At 42.8% G+C, this 18,438-nt stretch overlaps 1 protein-coding gene across 1 annotated transcript in view; it reads right to left on the reverse strand.

Moving 5' to 3' along the window:
* The window catches only part of ADGRL3 (adhesion G protein-coupled receptor L3), a 186,694-nt gene that overhangs the window by 125,212 nt on the left and 43,044 nt on the right, over positions 1-18,438 (reverse strand). Inside the window, exon 5 of the mRNA XM_037393353.1 lies at positions 18,135-18,215. Coding sequence (XP_037249250.1) covers positions 18,135-18,215 — 81 coding nt within the window. The remainder of the gene's footprint in view (positions 1-18,134; positions 18,216-18,438) is intronic.

An 18,438-nucleotide genomic window follows, 5' to 3' on the forward strand; every position in this document is an offset into this window, starting at 1 on the left:
TATAACTTTTTTTTCCCCAAAAAAAACACTGTGTAGGGCAAGAGAAACTTCTTCCAAAAACATGTGTGCAGCTATGAGAGAATCGTTTTTTTAGTTAATGGCAAATTTTAAGGCCATGGTCATTATGACACGACAGCTATTCCCATAGGCAAATGTAAAATCCCTTTGAAGCTGAATAAATCCACAGTTCAAAAAGGTACGAAATCCAAAGTACCACTAAAAGGAGGAAAAGGGAAATTTAATTTCCAACCAAACCAGCAAGGATAGTGCAGCCCAGCACAATGCCAGTACAGTATGCACACTGGAATAAATCATCCCTCTTCAGAACATAAACGGAGACACTACTTCTTGCACTGGTTCACAGACTTTTCAAGCAAGAAGGCATGGTGGCATCATCTGCTCTGACCTCTGCGGGAACTGGCCAGCACTGTTCCAGTCCCTGTGCCAAAAACTCAGGCTCTGGGGTTTGCATCACTGTCAGATCGGTCGCGCTGTGTAACTGCTGAATCTGCCTGCTGAGAAAGCAGTGACTCTTAGCCAAAAATTGGCTCACCACCCTTTATCTTGATACGGGCATTCACTGGATTGAGTCACTACAAAGCCACCCCAGCTAAACTCCAGCATTTTTAAGCAGAGCCCAACAGAAGACTCACTATTGATCTTATTCAACATCATTTCTGCACACACACACACAAAACTGTAAACAAAACTGTAAACAACAAGCAGCCCCCCCCCCCCCCCCCAACTGTGGGGTAAGAACAAACAGACAAAATCTTCACTTTGAAAAGATAAAATCCCACCACTTTTCCAGGTGAAATTACTTATGCCTATATGTGATACCTAGAACACAGTGAATACCACAGTCTCAAAAAAACATGGCAACCAGAAAATGTGAGCAACACTTTTTTGTTGTTGTTGTTGAAGTTCTTCACATGGCCGAGACTCCTGCTTTGTTTTTTAAGACAAAAGTGTAGTGGCTGGGAGGCTTCAAACTGGAGTATAGCTGCTGGACAAGCCATGCGTGATTTCAGAGCTTTGGGAGATTTTGCACTACATTTCTTTGTTCTTTTCACTCAACTGCATTCAGTTAAAGACTCAGGCTATCCCTCACTTACAGCCACTATCCATCTTTCTGCATGCACCCTTGGAAGGAGTTTTTTCTAACCAAGAAGTAGCTACATCCAACAATATGAGGTATTTAGACAGACCCTTTTTTTACCACAGTGCTATGTAACTTTCTTTTCCGTATCATTTTTTACCTTTGTCTACTTAAAGAAAAGGTGAAATACCATCGGACAAAGGCAGAGAGGCAACCTGCATTAGGGCAAGAACCAAGAGAGTGTAGTAATCTACAGTTCTCTCTCTGAAGCAAGGGTAGAGATTACTGCCTTTAAACCCACTTCCATCTTGTAATTTCCATCATTTCCTGCTACGTTGCAGCCTAGTGTATTAAAAAACCACGACACTAGAGCTGAGGTCTGACTTGAAGAGAAGCCCATCTCCTCCTGCTTGGGAATTACATCATATTTCAAGGCAATGTGCATCTTGCTGTGGACAACATTAAGTCCAATAAAACCAATTTCTGCTCTGACATTATTCAAAGATGGCCACAATCAAACAGAGTAGAAAGCTAAATGAAAACCCCAAGTTGTAAAATGATTCCATAGATGAAGACTGAAAAATTCCAGAGATTTGTAATCCCTCCTACAAAAGATGGACACCCTGCAGTATTATTACAGTTTGTGCACTGTAAAATAGGTATACGTACAATTTTAAGTGGATCATGTACTACACTCCCTTCTGCAACAGCTTAAATCCCAGTATGTGATTATCTTTTTCTGTAATACCACACTTTTCAGAATATCAGCACACCTGTGTTGGGAGCAAACCCCAACAAAGTAAATCTAAGCACAAAAGAAGCATTGAGGGATACAGCCTCAATAACTATGCTAGGGATGGCTGTGGTTCAGCCTTGCTTGGGGCTGTTGCTGTAACTGTATGAAATACCTTTGCCTCTTGAAAGGTGCTGTAGGAAAACTCTCAGCTATCCGGTCAGTAATGGCAGCTTCTTTAAAGACTTCTGATGAATTGTATCGGTTTTTAAGTGGACACAGATTAAAAAATCTTAGTATCTTTGGACCTAGTAAAAGTTCCCTATATATTTTTTTCTTTATTCTTCACTTGTGTAGCTTTCGGCCAGCTGTCCACCAAAGTTCTGCCCTGTCTCCTGAGGCTGCAACAGAGTGGCAGAAGAGATTTTCACTAAATCCTTGCTGATCTGACAGCAACTTGCAGTCCCTGATTCCAAACCCACTCATCCAGCATGGCACAACAAAAATGCCCCTTTCACAACTCACCCCAGCAGCCCTGACACAGCTTCAGGAAAGAGAGCACACAAGCAGATGCATCCGTGTCATTTAAATACAGGGATGCAGGTTAAAATAAACCTCTAAGCAGCAAATTAAATGCGTGATGTGCCTCCTCCTCCTCCCTGCCAGTCAGCAAGGCTTGGGGAAGCAGTAGCTGCACTACCACCCTGAGGACGTAAAGAGCAGAATCAAGGCTGCATCTCAGCCCTGCCTGCAAATTGCGGGGAGTGTTTCCAATCCTCTTCCTTTTTTGTTTTTCCCTTCTATTCTGTCTGCCTTTTTTTTTTTTTTTTCTGTGTGAACAAATAATAACGCTGTGAAAATCACAGAACAAAGGGAAGATCAAAGAGTGCAGGTAGCTAGATCATTATGTATCCCAGCTGGGGCAAGAGCTTAAGTCTCTGGAGCTTACTTGCCAAGTTATTTTAGAGTTATGCCAAGAGAGCTGTGCCCTCTGAAGCTTCCTGCCACAGGAGCTGTTGCGAGGCAAAGCAGTGAGGTTTCCACGCAGCAGTAGCCACCAGCTACACAGGCATCTAGTTAATTCAAGTGCAATTACGGTCAATAAAAGCTGCTTGTTACTTCCATCGCTTTGGTGCTGGAATCCATGAGATGCTGTATGGAAAACTCTCAGCTATCCAGTCAATAATAGTAGCTTCTTTAAAGTCCCAAAGATGCTTAGATACTAAGGTCCTCCAGGAGGTGAGGATTTAGGGGCAGAGGCTGGTTTTTCTACACATCCAAATAACAACCTGGAGGTTGAGGCACTCACAGACCACCCCAATGCTGCACCACTTCAAGGGTGGTCAGCCCTCTGGGATGAGGGTCCACATGGACAGTATGTTGGGGACTGGCTTAGAAGTGTGGATCAGAAAAACACCCCAGAAATACCACCACATCCACAATGGGATTTGGCTAAAGAAAAAGCTCAGGACTGTAACTGTACCTTGGGCTCTTCACTAGAAGCCCCTTTCTGCTCTGCAGTTTCCACCAAGCTGCAGACAGATGCTTGGTCTTACCCCATCCTGCTGTTCTTGAAATAGGGAGGTGCCAGGTGGTGGATACACTTCAAGCGGCAAGGTAGCCAGAAAATAAAGCTCAGTCCCTTCAGAAGACGCAGTGGCCAAGCACCCAGACTTCAAACTCACGGATGCAATCCGACCTTACCTTGTATTCACCCAGGGCAGTCAGAAGACAGGTATTTGACAAGCGTTTTTGACCTGGCACTACTTGGTTGAAGGACAACCCTTTCCAGGCACGCTAGGTGCGAGTCTGTGCATCTGTTCAACGTCCACACAAGGTCCCAAACAGCATTTTCCGCAGCAACGCAAGTGCTTCACTATTTGGCCTGAACCTACTCACACTCTTTGAGTGAGAGCTACCAGAGACAACGCTGCCATACCGACCCACCAATGCAGGAGGGATAGGTGCTACTGTCTCTTAAAGCAGCCCAGCACTAAGAAAGCATTTTGGACAGGAAAGCCACCTTGGAAAAGCAACTTTCATATTTGGAAATGCTCAAAGACACAATTGTGGTGGGTGGTAGAACATATTTTGCTCAGCATGGACCTCCGTTCTTCCATCCTTGCTACTCACGTTAACGTGCTTGGTATCTTAGCACCTCTTGCACAGCTGAATGTAATCTAGACTGATTAGCTGTACACACAACTCTGTTTTCTCCTGTGTTGCCTTTCCTCCCACATTTTTCTCCTCCACTTCTACTGAATTTTTGCAAGACTGGTAGCTTTGAGCCATCTATGAATGGGGGTAAAATGCTTTGTGTTAACATGCTTTCCCTCCTTCCCATGCCAGCATCCTCTTAAAACCTAAAACCAGACCTCTGGGAGCATGTTTCCTGGATCTAATTTGTAATTGTCTGTGCAAACAAAACTGAAGGAGTACGCTAATTTCACTAGCTACTGACTGCAAAAGTCAGTACTCCTTGAGCTGTTCACACCATTTCTCATCTTGCCAATTCTTCTATAAAAAACCAAGATGTCAGAAAGCGCAAAATGTTTTACCCACATGTGCAGGTTACCAACAACAGTGCCTAGAGAGCATGAGAAACAGTGTTTTGAAGTATAATCCCATTTCTTTTCTGCATGGAAGGGATAGCACATGTATTTCTGTCATTTAGCTGCTGCTTTCAGAAATATTTGCACATTAATTATGCTGTGTCAGCAGTAACTGACTAGCTCCACAACTGCCTTTTTTCCTGCAAACCTACAGCTTCTACAGAACCCAAAAGACCATTTCCCATTTCTCAGGATAGTAAAGGAAAGAAATAGCCACAAGTTTAGAAGGTGCCACAGTTAAAAAAACAACTTTCTATAAAAACTAGGTATGCGTGTGAATTTATGCAATGACTATTCACACAACCAGAACAAGGAAACATAACAACAAAATCTGGCTTCCAGATGACAAGCAATGGCTCCTACATCACGCCCATTGTTTGGAAGGAGTGACCCTTTATTAATACCATGCCACAGGACAGTGAAGGACTGCATGGGCTGAGCAGTGCCTGGAGATGTGGCCCACCACATTGCTCCTAACAGGACCATGCTGAGTAAGAGGGGTCCTGCTTTTAATTGTTGGGGCATTCTGTCACTCCTTTGGGTTTTCCACAGGCTTTATTCCTCTAAAAACTGTTTTAGCTTTTGCTGTTGTGTTCACTTCAATTTGTCAGAGCAAGCACGACACGCAAAAGAAACAGACAATCCTGTTCCAAGCCGGCCCCTGCTCTGTCAATGCTGTCTGCTCCCCGGCACTGCAGCTCAGCAGTAAAAATTAGCATTGCTACCCCAGTTTCTTGCAATATAAATACTTCGATATAATTGACATGTGCTCTGCATGTTCTACAGATAGTACAGCAAAGCATCAGAGGCTTCAGGTACTCTGAGCATTGCTATATCCCAGCAAGCAGAAGAGCCTACCTTCAAGCAATGAGGGCACACTGTGACAATGCTTGTTGGAGCTTGCTGCTCTGTGGGGACTCAGAAAGATCAAGCCAGATCTCATGAAATATTTAGGATAATAATTTCTCAGTGATTTCAATGGGCAGATAAGTATCACAAGAGAAAACAGCGGTCTCTATGTATAGTTAGATGGGAGTTTAAGGGTCCGCGGAGCACAAAGGGCTCTAAGTGCATTAAGTGAGCAGACAGGATGGCACAGCCCCAGTTTTATGGCAGAAACTTCAGCTCCCTTCCAGAGAAGAATCGACACAGAAGCCCTGCATCTGAAAGAGGGGCCCTGAGATTTTTCTGTGAGCAAAAAAACCCTTCTCACTAAATGAGGCCGAGCTCCTGCCATTCTCCAGTCTCCAGTCTCTGTTCATCCCAGTAATGAACACCTTTGTAAAAACAGCTGTAGATTAGAAAAGGAATTAACCTCCAAACAAAGGAGAAGCTTAATTAAACATCGCACTAAAAGAAAACAGAAGGGGAGTACAGGTTAAAAAAAAAAAAAAAAAAGACAAGACATCTGTGCAGACTTAATTCCAATTTCCCCTCTTGTAGGTCATTTTACCCAATGTAATTTCCTTTCTGTATTTGGGCGAGTTTGTTACTGAGGCACTGCCCATTAACAGAAGGGGTTTTGTTGCTTTCCATTCACTTGTACCTTTTTTAATGCTTTGCATTACAAGACCTCCAACAAAAAAAAAGCAAAACAGATTTGAATTAGACTTTGGGAGTATGCCATTTCATAAACGTCTCCCCAGAGAGCTCCAGCTAATTAAACAAATGATTGCAAAATACTCACAATGTCAACCCTGTCAGCTTATATGTGAAATACCTACACCAAGCTGCAGTTATTTAACAAACACAACGTGGAGGAGCAGCAATGTGCTTTAAAGACAAGCACAAACCCCAGGCCAGAAGGGGGCACACACACTTTTTAAAACCACGAGCAGATTATGGGGTGGCCAAGGACTTTGAACATCCTTGCCCATGGCTTTCGGACCCAGCAGGCACAGCTACACTGATCTGAAAAGGACATGAGCTGAAGATCTGTGTGGCCAGACTGAGAAGGAAACATCAACAGATTCAAAAAAATAGATGAGCACACCAGGCTGCTCTCAATGTTCAGGTTGAGCTCTATATTAATGCCAAGAGGGCAGGTTAGGAGTGGTTAATGATGCTCAAGGAAAACTCTGGATCTTTGCTGTTAAATTGCAGCAACTCAGTGCAAAAGGTGGGAAGAAGCAAGCAGGTAGGAATGTGTGCCTGGGGCAGGAAATCAGGAATATAAACATTACGTGATTATTTTGTGCATAGTTGCTGGAGGCAGTGAAAGTCTTAACCATCCAAAGCTAAAGGACCTTAAATCTCTTTATATGTTACATAAAAGCATTTTTTAAAAAAAAACCACATTTTTTCCTTCCCATCTTGTCTTGCCTCCTTCTACTTTAAGGTGTGTGGCTTGCCCAACAAGTCCTCTGTGGCTATCCTCTCTGTTGAGACCATGCAGCCTGTCTTTTCCCTCTGGTACTTCTGTTCCATTGACTTCATGCCCAGCCCGTGTACTGGTAGCTCATCACTCTTTATTCTTCCCATTTTCCTCTTTACAACATACACCTCCAGTATGAAAGTACCTGCTGCATCGCAGGGGTGACTATTCCTTTCCCTCCCACTCCTCCATCCCACTCTCGTCTTACACTACATTTAATTTGCCCAAGCAAGTGACACTTCCCAGGCCAGGCATTTTAGCTTCTTTAGGGATTGTATGATCAGGTGCATGCAACGAGGTGTAACATGAACTATTACAGCCTTGACTAGGAAAACATAGTGCTAACTTTCCTAAAGCCTTGTTAAGGGTCAAAGAACCCATTATACAAGGTTTAAGCAAAGGACAGTGAGGAGAGAAGGGAGAATAAGTGGCTCTGCTCATCATGGCAGGGTCAGAGACTAAAGCTGATGGATTAGGATGCCGGCAAGCCTCCGACAGGCTTCCCAGTCCTTCTTGACGGCTGCTGCTTGCCAGGGCTCTGGAAAGCAGGACTGACCTCAGATGAGTGGGTTGCTTGCTCTGCGCTGCCCCAGTTTAGGAGCTGAGATTAAGAGAGAATAATCTTCACAGTACTCGATCCAGGTGCAAACCCAGTTTTGGTGCACTGAATGTTTGAAAATGGGAGGGGCAGTAGTACGAGGCAAAAAATATCTTTTCTCAGGTGCCATGGCCATGGTAACCGTGGATACTCCTGAGGACATTGTCCTGGTCTAATCAGCTAGGTGCAAGGCATGCCAGAATTGAGACAAGCTCTTAGCCATCCAGTCCTCCCTTTCCACAGCTGCTTCACGCCTTGGCAGCCATATTAATGAGAGAACAGTTTTGAAAGGGGAAACTGAGTTCACAATGTTCCTTTAGGAGGCGTGCCAAGATCCTTCCTTATTTTACTTGTTGTGTAAACATTTTGATAATACTCATCAATACAGTCCATAGAGTGTATTTTTTAAAATAACCAGCGTGGACATCAGTATCTCTTGCTCATGACTCTGCCTTTTCTTTGACTCCATACACTGAAGCTAATGCATCATGTCACCGTTTTACTTTATGTATTGTGCTGGTTACTACATGATTGTAGGCTCTTAGTGAATCAACCTAAATTAATTAGAAGGTACTGAAATCACATAATAGACACCAACACTGGAAACGGTCAGGAAATAGGAATTAAGGATGAATGCTGTGTTTACGTGATCAAAACACATTAAGGCACGAGAAGGCTGCAAAAGTCTCCACTGATTGTGCCTGGTAAAAGCATTCAGTTTGCTTCTGCCATATTCCCTCTTAGCAGCACTCATTCCAGTTCCCTACTGCTAAGCAATTTTAAAGTTCAGTGAACAAATTCTTTCAATTGTTTGGTTTTCTCCCATTTTCTGTGTGAATTCTTCTCAAATTCAAGCTTACTTTTTGCCTCTCAATGTGAACGACAATCTGCAGAGGCTCTAATCAAAATGGTGCATTAACATCACTCCTTGCCCTCCTCCCCGCCCCCCCCCCCTTAACTTCTTCAATGTATAGAACCCAGCTTGCATAGTTATGATCACAAAATATTAACATAATGTACCTCTTCCTTAGCAACAGCTATAGTGTCAGGGGAATGCAGCCCATAATAATGCAGCTTGATCTAGAAGCACAATAAAATATAAATAAGCTTGTTACACTTCAGCGGCACACAGGATTCCACTGTGAAGGGCCTTCATGAATTTAGAAATCTCATCTTCTTTTGGCTCTCCAACACAGATTATTTAGAAGAAGATTTACATGCACACATTCCCTTTTATTCCAGAAAATGAAATGTAATTGTTTCCTCAGTAACAGTATTATTTTGCTGCATGTTACTACTAAATTTGTGGGCATAATACAGACATGCACACACACAAACACACACTTCTGTGCAAAGCAGCGCTCATAATGAAATAAAGGTGAAAACAGAACTTAGAGAAAATCTAAAGGGGAGACCGCCATGAGAGCACCCATAACTGTGGTCATTTTTTAATGAAGAAAGACAAGCAATTTTCTCCAAAAAACAGCTGCAGTGAAACAAGGGATATAACTTGCTATAATTCCACACACTCAGTCTAGAGCCCTCCATAAGGCTCCCCATATACCGTATCTGCAAAAGAACAGCATCCTTAGCTGGTTAAGGGCAATGTCTTCTCCTTGCCCCAAGTCTACCTGGTTCTCTCTATCCCTGAATGCCCTTTGACCAACAGCTCCATGGCTGTTGCACCATAATGCATGCTGGCCCTCTAATCCTTATAATTACATTTAACCAATCTTAATAATCTCTTCTCAAAGGAAATCAAGGTCTTTTAAATACTGCTGCTTCAGAGTTTTCAAGAAGAATGAACTACAGTGAGCCAACCTGAAGTCAACAACAAACCAACTGGTGCTAGAGGATAGCAGTCCTTGTCTTCTGAGCAAGTATTGCAGTTATCAAGCCAAATTTACTTGGCTGAAAGACTTAAATGATGAGGCCTCTTATAAGGGAGCCAAGTTACAATGTTAGCAACAGGGCTCCATAATGTTTATCTGTAAATCAGTATTTGGTATGCATTTATTAAGGCTGGAATTTCCAAAAGTGCCTTTCAAGAATGAGGTACCCAATTGATGATCATAAATTTCCCTCTGAATGGACTATATCACATTACTAGGGTTCCTCTGCAACAAACACACAAGAGGAAGAACCAAAATTCAACAATCCACTTTATGGAAATTCAAGGGCCAAAGAAGGCTCTAAACCCAAGTTTTTCAGAAATCTCTTGTTTCCAACAATTTCTGTCTCAGCCCAAGATTATTCCAAGAGCCAAGTGCTGTAAAAAAACCTGCTTACCTACAGAAAATCCCACTGCACAGCTGAAGAGCCATCAAATGCACACAAAACTCTTTGACTCAGTGCTGTGAACAGCAGTATGTCTGAGCCTGACATGATTCACTTGTATGGGAAATCGGCTGCTTGCCTTTCTAGAGATGCACTGCTTGAGTCTGAAGAACTTTACAAGAGCATGCTACACTTGCTCAGTGACTAGTAAGATACTTCTACATTTTATTGGAAGGCAGACAAGACTATACCGCTGAACAGCCCAAGTCTTATCAGTTGTTTTTTTCTAACTTGTCTTAAACCAGAGCTTACATCTTAAAAAATTTCTTTTGTAAGGGTGATCTGCTTTCTTTAAATACATCATACACACAGTGGAAAATAACAACCACAGAAAATGAAAAGAATGAAGAAAATCCTTTCCAAGAGAAGATGCTATAGATGTAACATGATATTCAACCACTGCAAACATTTTAGCATATATGACACTCAGAATTCCAAGTCACAAGCCTAGGAAACATCAATATTTTGTTAGGTAAACATATCATTCATTATCCAGTCTTAAAATAATTTTGTACTGGCAATGGGAAACTCTATCAGACACTAAAAAGTCATCTACTATTATAAATGGTGTTCGCTGGATAATTTTTCATCCAGATTTATACTTGGGAAAGAATAAAAAAAAAATATTACCTCTGTAGCTGCAGTGGAATAAAGCATGTTTTCTCATTAAGTAACAACATATCAATAATATACCAATAATGCTATATCAGAGACGGCTTCCTAGCTATATTACTAATAAACCGTCGTTCCCAGATTCAAAGTATTGAGTTGCGCTCCACCAGGTTTTTAACCCCAAAACAAGGCCATATATATATATAAAGAAAAATCATAAAAATGTATATAAGGCATTTTATAGAGGGACCCACGCCAACCTGATCCTTTGAATTTGTACCTATTTATGAATATTCACAGACCCTGCACAGAACAACTGGGATCCTGTGTCCCACTCTAATACACATACATGTTTCTGAAGGACTCCTCTAGAAAAACATCGTTGTCCTATGCTCCATCCTTTCAGGTGATGATGACACACTGCATCACATATCTGATAGAGCACTTCTATAAATAGGCACCATGTAACATAACACGAGACAAGACGAAAACTGCAGCAAAGGATGCAAGCAGCATGGCTGCAGTGGCAAATAAAGACTTTCTAGTGGGTAAGCTCTTCAGCTGTGGCAAAGGGCTCCCGTAGGAAGTGCAACCTCATATCATACACCCTTTTAATGTCTCTGGAGGGGTAAAATGAAGGCCAGTTATGCCTTTAAATCAAAGCACTGCAGACCAATCCTATTCTCTTTTAAACACCCATATGGCTTAGGAAATCATTGGACTTGAAATTTGATCTCTGATATGATTTATTTGCCATCTTCTACCGTTACAAATATAAATATAACAGGCATTTTTCTGTAGCCCTGAAATGATTCAGAATTAATACCAGATGACAAAATGGACCATGTACCAGGAGGGGAAAAGTTACAGTAAAAGCTCCTTCCCATTAATGGGACCATTCATTCACATGGCCACTATTCCACAGGGAAACTGGACATAAATTATGTATTTGACATCTAGTTATAGACGATTATATCTGACATAATGAAGTTATAATAGAAGGAGTTTGCACATTGTTTGGTTATTAAGTGCCCATTTCTTGTCCCTGCACCAGGTGCAATGGTGATAGGCCATACAAATCATCCAGAAAAAATGCCAGAATGGGCTCCCTTACTGATAAAGCACCACACATGTTTATTAATTTAACAGCTTGTCTTATGTCTCCCCCCATCTGCTCATTTAAAACAGTTATTTGCCCTATAAATATTTCAGAAAGAGAAGTGTAGCCAAAAATTAGTCTGGCAGAAAAGGCAAAAAGAAAAAAGCTTGAGAAAGGTCTCATGCTATATGCAGCACTGTGCTCTTTTTTTCCACGTTGAAATGGTTCAGCCACTGTTTTTCAAGCCAGTAATAGGACATTCACTTTAGATTAGTGATGCTTGAGGGTGCACTGCCGTAGCTGACCCTGCTTTCCAGCTGTTGCCACTGTCAGGTGGGTGAAAACTTCCACTGCTGATGGCAAGTGGCACAACTCAGCACATCAAAAAATGAAACCCACTGTCAAAAGAATCTCCTGGGTGGATGTCTATGTCCATTTTGAGCTTATCAGGTCATATGGTAGCTTCAAACAGCCTACAAAGAATAACATTTCAAGGCACCTCTGAATCACAGCTCATGCTGATATCCATAGCAAAAACCCTTTACAAGGAAGCAGCTAGCTGATAAAAAAAGCTACTTAAAAAGTGCTTTTTCTTTTTTCTTTTTTTTAGATGACTAGGAATAATGGAAAAGGTGTTTAAACATCACTCAGACTGTCTCTCCCCACCCCCCCCACCCCCCCCAATCTTTAACTGTTTTTAAGTGTAAATACTTTGAACAGTTCCCACCAGTATACAGGATTTAGCACTCCTCCTTGAGAGACTTTGTTAGCTCCGTCTTTCTCCTAGAGCGAATGCTGTTATCTTATAAATAAACAGCAATGCCCCAAGGTGCCCCTTTGCAATGAAAACACACATTCCAAAGAAATAAGAGCAACAGTTCAACACCATAGTAAAAAAGAAAATGGCAAACGGCATGCAATTAACTCTTTCTAACTAACAGGACATAAAGCAGGACCTTGTCAGTAATGACAAGCAAACAGGATGACTGCAGGCTGGCTGCAAGATTTCCAGGACCTCTGGCTATTACAGTTGATATAGTTATCACCACCCATGATACCTAATGAGGAATTAATAAATACAGAGCGTAGCCCATGTTCCAATCAGCTGCCTGCTTCAGGGAAATCAGTGTTGTTCAAGGTGGACATTTTGGTGCAGATCTGAGCCACAACGACAGAATTTCCAGACAGCTCTGGATAAGACAGAAAAGCATCGCATCCTTGTATCAGAGCTCACCCCTTGAGTGTCTTCACAGCCCAAATGAGCTCCATACCTGGCAATGTATTCCTGTGTACTCATCCACCACTGGCCAAAATCCACCCTTGTCATCACACTAAGCTGTCTGAAGATTCATCTCCAGCCACAGGCTTTAAATGAGCTTGCCCACCACGACAAAAGGCAGAGTTCAAATGAAAAAGAAACAGCAAAGCAACCCAACAAAAAAATCTGTACAGACCTTTTCAAAACAAGGCAGCTGAAATTCATAGTACCTATGAAGCTTGTAGTTATTGCGAAACCTTTCCATTGACTGTGCAGGTATGGTGAACAGTCATCTCCCATCCAACCGACACAACACCAATTATCTGCATGTCTCATAAACTGCTTGCCTGAAAAGTCACATGGGATGTGAAAATGTTGCATCTGTGTTGCTGGCTTACTGCACTGAGCCTTCACATCCCGTGCTGGAGGGACGTAGAGCCTTCAGCAGGCTCAGGCAGTCACAGAGAAGCCCTAAGAGCAGTTAAACTTGGAGAAAAGTCTGAGTAAAAGCAAGGAAGAAACCCCTGTACATACATAACCAAGGAAGAGCAGGACACCATATAGCACCCCGGCATTGCATAGGGAAAAAGGATATAAGGGTCCTGAGTGTGAGGGACCCCAACCAGCACCCAGTGCGTGGTCTCTCTTGGCTCAAAGGCATTGAATTAGCCTCTCCCCTGGACTCTCCTGCCTGAAAGATGGCAGGAAAACAGTATCGCCTTAAGAAGATGGAAACATGTAGCTGTAACTAACTCTAAAGGGAAAGAACACGATGAGCAAAAGCGTGACCTCAAACAGCATCAGAGGGACACTGTAAAGGACTCTCAACCCGAGGAAATGGCTTTCCCAAGGGGACTTAAGTAGAAGAAGAAAAAGCCTGGAAACAGGAGGTGGCTGGCCACCACCAGCTCAGAGCAGGGACTGCTGAACAGCACCTCTCTCTCAGCACTGGACCCGGGGGAGGAGAGGCAAGAGAGCTGGTGTCTCAAGGCCTGGCAAGCGTGGGATGCACGACTCCGTGTGTCAGCTTGAATTAAGGCAGGGAGTGCCATTAGGCCTCGCTGCTCAGTGCTCCCCTTTCTCTGGACCTGGGAAGGAGGACCAGGGCTGTGCAAGGAGCCCAGCTGTCAGATCCTCCCACATCATCTGCAAAGCCATCGACCCTGTCTGGGACCTTTGTGAGAGGAAAAAGAAAAAAAAAAAAAAGGACCAAGAAGACGTGCATCCAAAAACCTGCTCTATTTTTTCTAAATAAGATTTCACAATGCTTCTGATGTTTAGGAATGGTTCTCCCTCAGATGTTGCAAATGTGAAGAGGGAGAAAAATGTCATAATGAATCCAACTTTTGAAAGAAGAAAGCACAAAGGGACATGCCACTGAGCTGGAGAACAAAGGGGGGAAAAAACAGCAAAACCTCTGGCTGTCTCCCCGACACGCAGCCCAAGGGGCAGGGAGAGATTCTGCATCTACAGAGGCTGAACCTCACAACTGAGGTTTACAAGCAAACAAGAAACCACAGTGCCTTAACGGGGGCCAGAACAACCTCCTTGGCTACAGAAATCTGCACAGAAGGGCGAGAATCTCCCATCACTCCTTTATTTGCTATTTATTTCTAGAACTGGGGACCAAGACATGGTTTTGCTTATCAATTCATGTTTTGAAAATGCACTGACTTCAAGCATATCAATCTCCAAGACAACTGCTCCCTGAGATCCAACTCTGAAGGAAACCTTTGCGAAACGCTATCTTAGCAGGGGATGAGAGCTCCTCAGACTGCCTAGCTTTAAACGCCAGGCATGTATTTCATGTTTAATGTGATTCCACAGATACGTTAAAATCTGTTTCTATAAACTTTATAAATAGTTTTAGTGTGTGGATTTGGTGAGCTTAATTCACTTATTTGCTGTGTTTTAGCACCTGGCAGAATTTGAGTCCAAACACTAAATTTAGTTTATTGCTATATAGGGTAATTCCATAAAATCCCTTTCTAAGCCAGGCTATCAGCATCACCCTCACCTGTGAAGCTCCTTGCTACTGTCAGTAACCAGTGATACATTTTTAAGCACAGGTTTAATCTTCAGTCTATAAGAACACAACCTGAGGTCTCGGCTACCCCTGGAATTATTTTGCATATGGATGGTGTAAACAGTTGGATAAAAACCATGTAATCACGTCTGGATCATTAGACTGAGAAGAGGTGTAAAAGTAATGGTTAACGGTACTTCGTATACAGAAATAATTTTAAAATACCCTCCAATTAAAAAGGGGGTGGGGAATAAGAATCGTCTTGATAAAAAAATGCTGATTCAGGGCCTTATTTCTATTAAGTGATTTAAGGTGTCATTACTGAGTTACTATGCAGAGCAGTGGCTCAGAGTAATTACCCTGTAATGCACGATGACACTAATGTACTACTAAACTACTGGAGCTTATACTCTATTCACTACTAGCATCAGGACTCTGAAAGGCAGGTAAAAATGTCCTGCATCCATAAACAATGTACGTAAATATCACCAGTGATAGAATTTTTAAAAAGGAGAAGGAAGAGGCAGTTACAAGCAAACCTGCCAGCTGAGAATTGCAACTGCACAGACCCACAGGAGCACTAAAGCTGTACTGTTGTTTTAATAATGCGGGAAGGAAAGATGCTTTTATATCTCTACCCTGGCTCCATTTCCATTTATTACAATTAAAATTGTACAGTGGCTCCTTCTTTTTGCCACTCTAAATGCAGCATTGACCTGCACCTGGTGTTCAGCCTGGTGCAAGCAGGAATACAGAAGGGAAATTAAGAGCATCAAAGCAACAACCAAAAGCATTAGTAGTTCATGACGACTGTCATAATGCTGCTCCTTTTTTAGACTTCCAGCTACTGGAAATGTGATGAACCAACAAGAGCTTCAAGACAGAGGTGTTTTTGCGTCCCTTGTTTAAAACAGCTCTTGTGGTGATGGGATGAAGCTTGTAATGTGACCAGAGTATGTCCTAACGTGTCAGAAAATGCAGCCAAACAAAACCACTTCATAATCCTCACATGCTTAGGGGAAAGAAGAAAAAAAAAAAAAAAAAATCAATCATTATTATTGCACCACTGTAATGGATTTGGGGCACTGAGGCTGGAAACAAGGCAGTGGACACATAAGTAGAGCTACACGTCCCAGATCCCAGGGCCAGAGGAAAACCTTGCTCTTCCTCCAGGGGACAGTACCGATTACTACGTTTTTAATACCCCTAGTCACCAGCTAATAGACTGATGCCTACAGAGCTGGCTGCCTCCCTGGCCCTCTCTTACTAAGTTACACAAGGGGATTTGAGTCCTTTTACCAGTGCGTGGCAGGAATAACATCAAGTCCTTCCACCCTGAGCAGCCCTTTCTTTAAGATCTCTCAACTGCGGGGTGAAGGCCTCAGTGGAAGCAGTTAATGTAACAGTTTATCTTGGATAGACTCCATTTTACCTTCTCTTCAACTGTTCTGCCTGACCTGCTTTGTCCTGCTCCTGGTGGCAGTGCCATTCATCTTGCAGAGGTAGCTATGCCCTCATGAACAGCAGATCACTGAAGATATTTGTTAGTCTTGAGCTCTTTTATCTTGGAGAAAGCAAAGTGCAGCTTATTTGGCTGCTGCTGTTCCAGTGTCCTTGAGTCTTCCATAGGCTGCACCAGAACCCACAGCAAGGAATTTACACGGACCTACTCTGAATAAGCTCTGAATCATCACACCCCACATCAAAGACAGAGTTGAGCAAGAAGGTCCTGGAAGTCATAACTGTCTCTGCTTACTGGAGTGCTCTGCTAAAAAAGCAAGGTAGTAAATTTTATCACAGAACTGGATGTTTTCAAGTGGCTTAGAAGAAGCTGACGACCTCAAATGCATGTGTCAAATCTCAGGGTCGTTCACACAAAGCTGAGCAGAGGTTGTGGACCACCAAGAGATTTTACGTGACCAGCCTGACTCAGAAGACCAGATTTGGAGACAGGGCTGTGAATCCAGCATCCTTATACCCAGGCTCCACCACCCAGCACACGGTTCCATCTTGCAGAGATGCAAGAGGAACCACCAAGGAGTAATAGTTCTGAGGCTGCTTCTGTGCAGCAAGAGTCAGTTCCTTAATTTATTTTTTTTTTTTTGTTAGTGCACCAGCTAAAAAACCATACATTCATGCTTACAAAGGAAAAAAAAAACCCAGCAAATGTTTACTTGATCAAGTTACAGATCTAGCCTCATGGATGCTCGTGGAAAAGCACACTCAACACTAAGGAAGCCTTTCATGCCAAGAGCGTATCGCTTTTAACAGTATGCTTTCATTTATCCTACAAAGTTCTTGAGCCATTTTGAGGAACAGAGTTTGCAGCTGCAATTCACTGACACAAATGTTCTTCTGTCTCCCCAAATATTAGAGATAGGTAACGAAGTGAGATTTAGAAGACAGCTTTCTTCCTATTGCATAACAACAGTGTGCCTATCCAGATTAACTGTGCATTAACATGCTGCATTTTTTCAACTGTGAGCATACAGAGAAGCACTTTTGTGCACACACATACTCACAGTCTTACAGTGTTGGGGCAGAATGGTGACAAACACTACAAAGGTCAATCCTGTACCCCTTCTGCCTTTGGAGAGTAGGAGAAGCAAAAACCCCAAACCTAAGGTACAGTTTATCTCCCTGCTAACATGCTTTGGCTGTCTTCTTCCTCCCCTTCTCTTCTTCCACAATGTCCCCTGTGTTTGATGTTCACACACATTTCTGGAGCTGACCAAGAAATCCCTCCATCTACCTGTCTGATTTTAACTTTGCTGTTATCCATTCCAAGAAGGACAAGGTGGTCATTTTGATATCCTACCTGAATATTGACAACCTAATTAAAAGGAGCAAAGAGAGGTGTGTAAGAAGACTGCACCACCACAGATGCTTGCTCTGGGACCAAGCCTATTTCCCCAGGCCATGCAGCCAAACACTGCGGGTTCATCACAACACAGCCAGGGGACGATCCTCCAAAGGGCAGAGAAATCAAGGGCTCACATTCATATCACCTTATTCGCACCATTCAAGAGAGGAACCTATCTTAGCAGGGCTATTGTAGAGTGACTCCATCTGTATCAGCCACTAGCATTGCTCCTGAGGGCAATCAGCCCACCTAAAATGTGAATCGTCCTCTAGAGTGAATGTGTCCTCACAGACTCTAGAAAAACCCTTGAGCAATGGCAACGCAGATTGAATCCCAGCCTGAACCACCACACAACCACAACTGTACCTTTACTCACCTGATGGGCAGCTGAAATTTGCCTTTTTGCAGCCTGTCACAAGCCCCCTATGCCTGTGTGCTGCCATTAGGAAGAAAAGGAGGATGGCAAAGGGCAGGACCTAAGGTATACCTGTCCTTGCAGAAGTAAACTGCATTGCTAACTCACCCTTGGATGGTGGTCTCTCCAGATCCGAATCGAGGTGGATCGGTGGGGCAATGTAGGAAACCTGCCCATGGTGAGCCTGCCCTGTGGACAAATAAGTGGTTTAGTTCCACTATTTCCTGCAGAGATCTATCAGGGCTATCATTAAACATACAGCATTTTTAGGGCACTGGATTCAAAATAGATTTAAAGTATTTTGTTCTACTGTGTATTTTTCGCAATGAACTTCCATTTTGTGGAGACACCTGATAAAGAGTTGAAAACACTCCCATTTCTTTTGCTTTTCCCATGCATGCATGGGTATTAT

This window comes from Falco rusticolus, chromosome 1 (genome assembly GCF_015220075.1).
Source record: "Falco rusticolus isolate bFalRus1 chromosome 1, bFalRus1.pri, whole genome shotgun sequence".
NCBI classification, from domain to species: Eukaryota; Metazoa; Chordata; class Aves; order Falconiformes; family Falconidae; genus Falco; species Falco rusticolus.